At 42.8% G+C, this 12,031-nt stretch overlaps 1 protein-coding gene and 1 non-coding gene across 2 annotated transcripts; both read right to left on the reverse strand.

The window, feature by feature from the left end:
• Positions 1–388: 388 nt before the first annotated feature.
• LOC105038964 (uncharacterized protein At1g03900) lies at positions 389–5,852 on the reverse strand. The gene is made up of 8 exons (XM_010914913.4): positions 5,613–5,852; positions 5,443–5,474; positions 4,410–4,510; positions 4,228–4,300; positions 4,009–4,040; positions 3,100–3,190; positions 2,822–2,933; positions 389–850 (listed from the first exon to the last, which is right to left on the reverse strand). Exons 1-8 carry the CDS (start codon positions 5,709–5,711, stop codon positions 563–565), a joined length of 828 nt encoding a protein of 275 aa, XP_010913215.1. The 5' UTR covers positions 5,712–5,852; the 3' UTR covers positions 389–562.
• A 306-nt stretch (positions 5,853–6,158) lies between these two features.
• TRNAG-GCC (transfer RNA glycine (anticodon GCC)) lies at positions 6,159–6,229 on the reverse strand. Its single transcript has one exon. It is a non-coding gene; the product is annotated as a tRNA-Gly (tRNA).
• Positions 6,230–12,031: the final 5,802 nt, after the last annotated feature.

A 12,031-nucleotide genomic window follows, 5' to 3' on the forward strand; every position in this document is an offset into this window, starting at 1 on the left:
GAACAGGTAACATACTACGCCAAAACAGAATTGCTTTCCAGCACAAATTTGAGTTGTTATGGTGCCAAGCGCCTCCAAGGGTTCCGGGCTTCGCAGTGCTTGTAAGAAGACCACACCACTCTTAGGCTCATGCAGCCAAAGCACCTCGAGACCACCAAGCACCACCAGCCAAAGTTCCTCATTTCAAATCGATAGATGGAACACACGCAAGACAAACCGAGACAAAATACACACATGCTGTTATTGCTTCATATACCTTCCTGACAAAACCACAACCCTAAGCCGTACTCTGAAGCCTGGCATATGGCTGATGACTCCACTGTGCCTCCAAACAAACTTACAAATTTTAAATAGCTGGAGCCTCTGTTCTTCTTTAAGGAAAGAAAAATTATGAATACTTCAATAAAACAATAATTCTCATAGCAAATTATAGCACAGATATCTAAAATGGCCACAAAAGGATTGTAGTGTCGTATAACTTTTTGTGCATCAACCAAACATAACAAATTGAAAAAGAAAACGGCGTAAGCATATCAGCAAAAAGGAAGTGAATATATAAAATTCAGACAGCTGCCTGAAAATCCCCAAAGTCATCTTCTGTGAAATCCTCAGCACTCTTTTCTGTGGTAGAAGATGATTCTTCAGATTCGGATGGAAATTCTAATTTAGAATGCACACCAGCACCGCTGGTTGGTGATCTCTGAGGACAACCGACAGGAGAAAGGGGTGCAGGCGGGGGAGGAGGAGGTTTAAGGCAGATCGGAACCTCTTTGTTGGCTGCATTCTCATTTAATGAAAGATTGCTGAGGCCTTCCTCAACAGACGCAGGCTTTCCTCGGTGGCCTCCTTTCTGCAGCATAAACAAGGATTAGTCCCACAAATTGACCAGCTAAATTTGCCCATCAGGATGTTGATGTAGAAGAGAATGCAATAAGATTGAAAAAATATAGACATGTAATGGGAGCCAAATTTCATCTCATTAAAATTGCATCTGTGTTATTTAGAAACAAACAAATACTCGGTCCATCCACAAAGCATCCATGTCTTACATCACTGGTACATTATATATCCATCAGCTTATGTTGCAGCGCAGGCTACATCACGCATTTCTAGCCACAACTGGCATACTGCTTGTTATGAGAAGTGGTACTATATTGGAACAGGGTTAAAAAGTCAATGCACATTAAGCAACATATGCCAAAAGCTATCTGAACGAAAATTGTAATGAAAATGGTTACGAAAATGGGCATGAGAATGATTTAATCTAATAAGCAATAGTCTAATTTGATGTTCTTCTTTTTCCATATCAAAACCATTGCATGGAAGAACGGAGATCTTCTTGATGAAATATGTAATAGGTAGGAGCAGGGTGAATGGAATGAGGTGCATACTGGGTAATATCTATGAAAAACGCGCTTCAAGAAAAATTTTGATGACATAAAAAAGCTTGCCAAGTTGTATAGATCATAATTGGGCAAATGGAGAGATCATGCACCTTATAACTGCTTCATGGATCAACATGTTGAGGTAAATGTAGAAAATCCAGAACAAAAGGACTCCATAAAAGATGCAACATTAAAGACGTGTTCAACTTAAATCTAGGACCCAAGTGAGAAAAAACTCAGCTTTCTGAAACAGGGGGATGTGCATGATAATCATTAAATGGAAACGATTAGCAGAAACTAAAAAAAATCAGTCGAAAAATGTCACCTTATCATATCCACAAAAGCCAAACCCAATTAGCTAGGGCAACCGATAATTGGTCATGGCTATGGTCATACACCACGAAACGTAAAACAGGAAAACTTGGAGTTTGTATCAACTGAAAATAGAGTGATCTAACAGATTAAGACCAGTAAGGGCATGTTCAACCTAAATCTAGGGCTCAAGTAAGAAGGAACTCAGCACTCTGAGACTGGGGAGTGTGCATGATATCATTAAATGGAACTAATTAGCAAAAACTAAAAAGTTTCAGTTGAAGAAAAAAGTCAACCTACCAGATCCACAAAAGCCAATCCTTATTAGTTAGGGCTGTGGTAATTGTTCTATGGCCTACAGCATCCATGTAAAACATGAACCATGATTCACTCCATGCATATCTATTGACTAGATCGTGGCACACAACAATGCATCTGAACAGCACCGAATAGTTTTCTTTTTTTGTATATACTCTCAAAAATACAATTTTTTTAACAGAGTAAGAGAGAAAGACAGAGGCACTGAGATCTGATTATTTTCAAACTGACAGAGGGATTAGGGATATGCATTTAGAAACTATTTCTAGAAACACTCAATAGGCTTCTGCATTGGGACTGTAAGAAAGAGATTGGTTAGAACAAATTAAGTAGTGTGTCTCTCAGAAATAGATTGTATGTTGGGACTCTAAAAAAGAGATTAAGTTAAAAGAGACTTTATTTTCTTCTTTTCCCATGAGAATACCATGGAATGTCCGACCAATGGATCACAGATGCTTTAGAGTTCCCATTATACATAATAAGAGATGATTCTTGTGCAGGTGGTATATTTTGACCCATGTTTCTAAACGATATTAAGAGGTTTTGAATGATATTTCTTAGTTTTCAAGTTGATAATTCTTTTATTATGCAACTCCTTATATTATATCTAATAAGAACCAGGAGAGGTGTATCCGTGTATGTATAATACATAAAAGACATGGTGTAAAATGTAACCATCGACGCCTCACAAGAAGCACAAACCTGCACCAGCACTGTACCATCTTGATATCAGTAAAATTACTGGCCATAGTCTTGTTCTCAGCTGAAAGTGATATGTCAGAACAACTTAGGCAGAGTAGACTTACATTTTTGATCTGGAGCACCAGAGTTTCTCCTTCTTTTAGACTATAATCAACTGATGATGTAGTCTGATAATGCTGTTCCATCTCTTCAGCTGTTTTCTTTTTGTTTAAATATCTGTGAGATTATAAAGGAGCAAACATTTGTTGAAATGGACTACTGAAAGTATGCACCCCTACGGGAAGCTGGAGCTCAAGGCCAAAATATTTTTGGATGCTTGGATGAAAAAGGTTATTTTTCTGAGCCACATGGTGGGGGACAGGTAGAGTAGGCATAAGGATACTTCATGTGGTCATAGAGAGCAGCTTGAAAGTCATAAGCTTGTGGCCTTTCTCGGAAACCTATACCAATGAACGCATGCCGTCGGCGACCACCTGCAAGTTTTTATGTTTCAAATTTTTAATTTTGTGTTTGTGATCACATCCACAAAATTCAACAAATTCACAAAGAAACTAAATGCTCGCCGAAGTTATGGGTCGGTGTTGCATAAAAGCTAACGAATGGATATAGCACTATAGGTTAAGAAAAAGCACTGATTTTCTCAATTATTTCAGCAATGACACCAAAGTGACATGATATCAATGGCAGTGTTAGGAATAGATCAAATACAAAGCAAGCACATCTCACTTAGCAAAAATTTATAAAATTCCAACAGACACATTGGAATGATTTTGGGTTTTAAACATGGTTCCACAAAACTTCAGTTCAGCAATATCTATATAAAGAAAATATAAATCAAAAGTAGCAGGCTTTTAAAGGTTTCTCAGAATGCTTTCTGAGTTCAAATTAAATGTCAGATCACAGGACATATCCCACAAATTTTGATGCTCCTGTAAATTACGATCCATCAGCCTTATTAAATTTAGTTGGAGTCAACTTTAAGAAGATTCCTTAAAAAAGTTCCCTACATCCTGCTACTAACTTCCATCTAGATCTCTTGAGAGAGAGGGGGGGTGAGCGGGGGCTCATTTTCTGACGCATTCACAGAGAGCTGAGTTATTATTATTCTGTACAACATTGATTCCTTTTTCCATCACTTTATTCTCTAATATAACCAATACACGATTCACTGGCTCAACTTAGAATTGCCCTTTTGCACCATCACATGCCTAAAACTTGCAAGGAAAGTTAAAAAGAATCCTATAAACTGAACTAAATATTTTAGCATCCAAAGGAAGGAGAAAAAACTAACCTATATCCTCTTCAACTCGAAGCACAAAGTATCTGGCGAAACAAGGAATGATGATTTAGTGACAAAAAAGTTCAAATGCGAATAGAAATGATTGTACATGTATTGTCTGTGAAACAACTCAGAGAACACAGCTTGTAACATTCAAAGATTTAAACCAAATGGAATCAGAACCAGGTTACAACATTTTATTAGATCAAACAGAAAAATAAAATAATGAACCTGCTGCTGTCAATTACAGGCTCCACTGGATGTGGCTCACCCTCTCTCAGAAATGCTCTAGCATATAGTTCTCCTGAGTCAAATGTTTCAGAAGAACAGTTAAAATAAGAACTATAAGCAATATCTAAGAACACACCCCCAACTTTTTGATGCTATGGTACTAACTAAAAAGACAGCCACACCTGTAGTCTTGTCTTCCAGTCTAATAATACACTCCTCCCCCTTGCTAACAACTTTTAATGCCCCTTCCCAATTCCATTTGTTGACATTCCATTCATCAGCCCTAAAACAACAACATGAGTTCAGATTCACTCAGCCAAAGGATTTTTTTTTTTGTGAGTAAACTCACATAATGTGAACATATCTTAAATGAGAATATATCTAAGTGTGGACCAAGAGATCAAAACAGAGTTGAAGCCTTTATGGAGTGTCAGCACATTTAAATCAAAGACAAAAACCCTGGTTTAAACATAGCAAAAGAAACGTTCAGTAACCACTATTGCCAATATTTTCTGGTTTCAATACAAAGCTGAGACAAATGCTATCAATATCAGTTGTACGCAGAGCATCTTGATCCTCATAGCAGGAGGGCATTCGCACATTTACCTTTTTACAGTTTGAAAAAAAAAAAAAAAAAGCATTGTTGAAAACAAGATATAGACAACAATTTGCTGCCTATGGACTTCAGGTACCCCAATATGCTTTCCCAAAAAGGGAATTAACTTTATCTTTAAGCATATATAGCTTATGTATCAAACAATCAAGAGAGGCTTCCAAAGCAGTTGCAGTTGCATTACCAGTCCCTTGTGATACATTATTTCAACCTACAGTCAATTTTGAGATATAGTGGCATTAGAGTATATAAGCACTGATCTAAGACTGCAGCCGAATTTCCTAAGACAGTGCTAGAGCTTGTAACGTTGTATGGTTCAGAATCATGGCTAATTAAGACAGTCCAAGCATGAAAGATACAGTACGAAGTTAAGTACATCAAAGGAAACATTATATTCGTCTGCGAATAGTCACAATTCCAAAGAAGCATTAAAATCGGGGCACAATCCAAACTATCCAAAACCCTAATTTCTCCACGGATGGTCTCACCAACTCCAAGATTCCTCAAGATTGTATCTTTATTGCAATCAAAACATCGAGTAATAACTACAATTCAAGAAAATAAATTCGAGAAAACGGGTGATGAATTAGCGGAAGCAAAACCTGTAGGAAGCTGCGGTCTTCCTCGGAGGTATCTGTTCAAAACCAATCAAATCTAAGACCCAATGAATCAAGAAGTGGGATTAAACTTTTCAACAAAGGGGATGATTTCTACTGGCAAAACAATAACAATATGGAAGAACCGGTGATGTGATTAGTGAAAGAGTGGGAACCAAATAGACGTAGCACTCGTTGACGTGGAACAGGACGAGTTCGACGGCTTCGGCCTGTTCGGTCTCTTCCCCCGCGGCGGCTTGATGCTGTTCTTCCATCGGACCGCTGTTCGGAAGGGATCAAACGATCTCCGCTGTTGCCGGTGCTGCCTCGGTTTGGGTTGGTGTTGGGTTTTGGAGGAAGAGGCAGGTGGGTGAGGAGACCTTTCAATTCTATTCTCTCTTTGGGTATTAATTACTTCTCGGCAGGTTGTGGAACTAGAGATGAAAAAAATTGGATCTTTGCGGTAAAAAGGATGGATTGAGAGAGAAGGAGAGATCACGAAGACTGACCGACTCAGATTAGAATTGTATGGCAGAATTAAGGAAAAAGATCGCAGGGAGGATCTGTTTAGACTTGGATTTAATGTTGGAAATATTATGAAAGGAAATTACAAAAAGGACCGGAACAAGAAAGAAGAGGACTCCCATGGTGGGCGGAAGGAGACTAGAATATGCTCCGAATATTCCACAAGACACAAAAAAAGGTTAAAACTACAAATAGGCTGCACCAGCCGGGAATCGAACCCGGGTCTGTACCGTGGCAGGGTACTATTCTACCACTAGACCACTGGTGCTTGCGGTGAATTCGAGGCCCTTTCATTTAATAATAAATACAAGTTTAGTGATTTGTTCCTACCGGCACTACCGTTAGGTTCTAAAGACTTCCGGCAGCTAGTAATGGTCATTCTCACTGTTTGGTAGGAGCGCACTACAAGACCCGGTTAGGAGGAACAAAGATCCTTCATTCCAATATCTCCCACATTTACTGGAAGGATTTACAAAACTTGTGATCAGGGTCTCATTGACCCAAGTTGAGAGGATGAGGATTGACAAATCAATTGTATAACTATGAGAGAATGCTCAGTGTTGATAATATATCCACATGAATAATAGATGCAATAATAGAAGGAGAGCCTTTATTAAAGTCCACATTCAAAGATTTGTTGAATAACAAAATAACTTCAAAAACTTTAATTATTAGGGAAAGGATCAACAGCGCATATTAAACTTGGCACCTTTTATGTCCAAGTCACACCATGCATATGGAGAGATAATAATAATTAAAATGAGTCAACACAATAATCAAGATAAATATTAATCAGCATGGAGTGATCAAAGCTCTAGCTATTGGGAAAATGGTTATCAATGTACATCAAAGTTAATACCCATGCTCTCGCTGCTCATGTGCTATGTTAAGTAACTTTGTATATTAATAAATAACTAGTATGAAGAGGATTTGACTCATAGATTATGTTAAATAACTTTGTATACTAATAAATAACTAGTATCGAGGGGGTTAGATGTCGTAACATCCAGAAAATCTAATCTTTGATCCCATGTCAAATAATCAACTGACCCAAAACCTTAAATCACTGAAACAATGGTTAATGATGTATATTAGGCTTGGCAAAATTTACATATTCCATATATAGTAAAATCCATACACCATAAATATCTTTACGTATACCATCTACATTAACGTATTTCATATAAGATTTGAAAGGATTGTGTAGAAGATTACTTCTCTTCATAAAAAAGGAAACATATCTCCTAATTACATCATGGCCTGTATCCTATTTTATATATCCAAAGAATGTACAGAAGAAAAGTAAAGCCAATGGAAGCTCGACTTGCGGTGGTTACACCGTTATGGTGTAGCCTTTCCTCCAAAATCATTATTTTCATATTTTCTCTTTATGAGCTCGAGTATTAAAGCATAGCATGGTTAATTAACACACTAAAAAACCAACTCATCTCATCATTACTTTCTCTATAATTGTTTGCAATTTTCTAAGTTTAATGAAATTCAAGAATTTTTTTCAAAAAAAAAAATTATCAACTAATAAATGCAGACTTATATTACCATTAATTAATACAATTACTAAGAAGATCTATACTATACATATCGTGTTTGAAGTTTTGAATCAATCTTGGCAGGTGGCTCATCGGTGCTTATTTCAAACTTAATGTATTATTAGATAATGCCCCCATAAGATATAAGGATCAAGGATAAGATTTATTGAGATTAGTCTGCACTAGATCTGGTGGTCAAGGAGCTGAGACTAGCTCATAGTTAACTTAAGAGTAATTATGTAACCAATTATCTAATATATAAATTGCAAATAAGTTTCACATATTTATTTGAGCTAGTCCCTGCAAGTGCAGTGGTACTAGATCAAACTCAAAAAAAAAAAAAAAAAAAAAAAAAAAAAAAAAAAAAAAAGATTTTATATGAATCCTTATACATTGTGAGAATTCTAAAAATCGCTCATGTATTAATTTGACTAACACTGGCAATATCTATTGGAAAAAGAAAAGAAAAGAAAACCAGTATCAGCAATATTTTTTTCTACAAAAAAAAAAAAAAGAAAAATACAAATGCCAGAACCAGTTTGAGCTTAATATACAAATCCTTGTCTACGAGGGCATGACACCGTACTTGGCTAATCTATCTCCTAGCATCATTTCTAAGAAGGCTTCCCTCAGCATCCTTCGTGTCCTTTTTGGAAGGAGCTTTATCATTTTGGACTTGATCAATGCTGACATGAGGAGATGCAGATTTCTTAGATCATAATTTCTCTTTACGAGAGAATATGGATTTTTTTAGACCGTAATTTCTCTTTCTTACTGTACCCAAAAAATATGAAAATGTTAAAGTTCGATTATATATCATCTCTACTGTTGAACTGTGAATTTTCAATATGGCCTGCATCACAGGCACTCTGAAGCAAGTACGTATAATCTTTAGATATGCTCGCTGCTCAAGATTCAAGAGGAAAAGATCTTGGTTCATACACGTGCAGGCCAATCTTACATAGACTTGTTAGCTATTAGGCATTTTCCTAGCATACAGAAGACGGACCTAGATAGATAGACAGAGGGGTTATTTTTTATGTAAATCCAAAACCTTCAATCGTGGGGTTTAAATGTATGATGTTAATTGACTCCCTAAAAGTTGAGATTGGTAGAAGACTAAGATGAATAGGTGAGGTTGGTTGCACTCCAAATTGAAGGGTTGGATTGTTGGACTGATGAATGGAGCATGGATCACGATTTTGACTAAACTTGGTGTTGGGATATACTGACCGACGACCCCGACGGATGACTCCGACAGATGGCTGCCGATAATATCCGATCGAAGGTGTGTCGGCCGAACCGACCCATGCTGTTCTCGACCGACCGAGCGGCCGAACCCATATTACCGACTCACTGTCGGGGGTGGCAGCCGACGTCCAACTTAAGCAAGGCACCAGACCAGCCGACGGTGTCTCCGAATCTTCACCCGACGTCCCGCAGCCGAATACCGACGTATGGTCGGTCGGCTCCCCCAAACGCCGTACGACTGCTATGGGCTACTGTCCTGACAAGGACATGCGGCGTGGCCGTCCTGGGGGCATCGTCCTGCCAAGGATATAGGCCAACCCCTGTGATTTGACAGCCCACGGCGACTTGAAAGTCCGTGGCGACTCTGACAGCCTCCGACGATTTGACAACTCTTCAGTTGTCTACATCACCAACGGTGGGACCATACCACCTCCTACTATAAGATGAGGTAAGGCAGCAGCTGGAAGAGGGGGTCCTTTCTCTCTCTGGCTCTCGCTTTCTCCACCGCTGAGTCCCCTGATTCCTCTCTACTGTTGCCTAGTCTCCTCTCTGACTTGACCGTCGGAGGGTCCCCGCCGGAGGCATCTCTGGTCAGTGTGGACTTTCTTTTGCAGGTGCTCATTCCCGACGACCAGACGATGAGGAGATTGGCCGCAACAGGTTTGGCGCGTCAGGAAGGGGGGTACGACCGGCATACGACCTCCATGGAGTTCGAAGAGCCTTTCCAAGATGACGAGGACCAGGGCTCAGCGGTCGAGAGCCACCGGGTCGGTGAGACACTCTTCCCGCCCGGAAGAGGCCTCTCCACCACTCCCCACCGCGGAGCCAAGCTCTCCTCGTCCCGTGGTGACCACGGAGGCGCAGATCGCAGCGATCGTGCGGCAGATGACCGTGTTGATGGATGCGGTCAAAAGCCTTCAACCCATCCGGTTGCCGCGCTCGCCGGCGGAGCAATTGGCGGTGCGTTCGATGCCCTCCAGGAGCAGCCGCCGACGCCCGCGTCGGTCTCCGTCTCCTCCTCAGGAGCGGCTGTCGCAGCACTCCCATCGAGAGAAAGAGAGGCGGCCACGACATGATGCCCGCCGATCTCGACGACTGACCCCTTCCCAGCTGGAACGAGCAAGGAAGGAGAAGCGGCCGCGAACACCGTCCGCCTCCCTCTCGAATTCGTCAGGAGACTCCACCTCTGGGGTCTCTCGGCACTGACGGGTCGACGACTACGAACGCAGGTTCGAAGAAATCGACCGTCGGTTCGCCCAGCTCATGGTGGACGGTCAGAAGTCTTCGAACGACGTCGACTTCCAGACCATCCAACCTCTCTCCCGACTCATCCTCGACGAACCGATCCCTAGTCGGTTCAAGATGCCGCACGTGGAGCCTTACGATGGCTTTACCGACTCTGTCGACCACTTGGAGAGCTACAAGGCTCTCATGACAATCCAAGGGGCAACCGATGCCCTCCTTTGCGTCGGCTTCCCCGTCACACTCTGCAGAGCTGCCAGGGCCTGGTACTCCGACCTCCGCTCGAAAAGTATCCACTCCTTCGAGCAGCTCGAACATTCTTTCGTGGCTCATTTCAACACTAGTCGGAAGCCGCCGCGAACCTCAGACAGTCTTTTCTCCCTCAAGCAGGGAGAAAATGAGACTCTACGACACTTTGTGGCCTGGTTCAATGCGGCCACACTTGAGGTCCGGAACCTCAACGAAGACATGGCTATCTCGGCCATGAAGGGGGGACTAGGGGGGTCTCGGTTCACCTACTCCTTGGACAAGACCCTCCCCTGGACATACGCCGAACTGCTGGAGCATGCGTACAAATATATGCGCGCAGACGAAGGAGCTTTCGACCGACGCCTGATCGAGGGCACGGGTCAGAAGGAGAAGCGGAAGAAAAATCGAGCTCCTGCTGAACCCAGCGGGCCCCACCGATAGACGGGTCTCATCCTGACAACGGAGTCCGAGACAGATGCATCGTAGGTATGACTCCTACACCCCTCTCTCCGCTCCTCGTGTGCAGATCCTGATAGAGATCGAAGGAGCGGAGTATCTACGACGGCCTCGGCCTCTAAAGGCAAAAGACCTCGACCGAAGCAGTTCGATCGCCGAACCGACGGCATCGGCCTCTGAAGGCAAAAAGACCCCGACCAACACAGCTCGATCGCCGATCGTTGAATCCACGGCTCGATCGTCGATCGTCGAATCAACGGCTCGATCATCGATCGTCGAACCAACGGCTCGATCGTCGATTGTCGAATCTACGACGGCCTCCGCCTCTGAAGGCAAAAGGCCTCGACGAATGCGGCTCCATCGCCGATCGCTGAACCAACGGCTCGATCGTCGATTGTCGAATCTATGACAGCCTCCGCTTCTGAAGGCAAAAGACCTCGACGAATGCAGCTCCATCGCCGATCGTTGAACCAACGGCTCGGTCGCCGATTGCCGAATCTACGACAGCCTTCGCCTCTGAAGGCAAAAGGCCTCGACGAATGCAGCTCCATCACCGATCGCTGAACCAACGGCTCGATCGTCGATTGCTGAATCTACGACAGCCTCCACCTCTGAAGGCAAAGGCCTCGACCAACGCGGCCCGATCGTCGAACCAACGGCTTGATCGTCGGTCGTCGAATCAACAACTCGATCATCGATCACCGAACCTACGGCTCGATCGTCGATTGTCGAATCCACGGCAGCCTCCGCCTCTGAAGGCAAAGGGTCTCGACCAACGCCGTTGACTAACTTGCCAAACTTTCGACTAAGAAAGGGCAAAATTCCAAGACAACCATGATGTACCCGCCTGACCAAGGTTTGGGCAACGGGTATTCGACTTGCGACGGACCGACCCGATCACGATCGGTCGAAGAATATTCGGCTTGCCACCGTTTATCATACGACCCGACGTGCACGCCCGATCAAGGGCCAGACAATGGGTATTCGACTTGCCTTCGTTATCCTATCCGAATACGTCGGACGCTACTCGACTATCAGACTCTACGGAATGATCGTGTCGACGAGCGACGTTCGGAGGTTGGCCGACCTCCGACCCGACGTGCATAACCCGACCTACAGTCGGGACGACCGACATCGGATCGTTCGTTGATGCGATCGCCAAAGTCGGGGCAAGACGTGATGGAAAACCACTCCTTTCGTCCGAAGCCGTCGCCCATGTGTTCACGTGAGTCAACACGACATCGGACTCAGGAGTGGGGGGCAACTATTGGGATATACCGACCGACGACCCCGACAGACGATCCCGACGGACGATCCCGACCGAC

Source organism: Elaeis guineensis, chromosome 2 (genome assembly GCF_000442705.2).
Source record: "Elaeis guineensis isolate ETL-2024a chromosome 2, EG11, whole genome shotgun sequence".
Lineage (NCBI taxonomy): Eukaryota > Viridiplantae > Streptophyta > Magnoliopsida > Arecales > Arecaceae > Elaeis > Elaeis guineensis.

Coding starts and splice junctions, on each gene's coding strand:
- LOC105038964 (XM_010914913.4), bottom strand. CDS start 5,711: ATGGAAGAACAGCATCAAGCCGCCGCGGGGGAAGAGACCGAACAGGCC. Junction 4,511..5,442: donor AAGACCGCAGCTTCCTACAG/GTTTTGCTTCCG, acceptor TTGTTGTTTTAG/GGCTGATGAATGGAATGTCA. Junction 4,041..4,227: donor CCTGTAATTGACAGCAGCAG/GTTCATTATTTT, acceptor TTGTTTCGCCAG/ATACTTTGTGCTTCGAGTTG.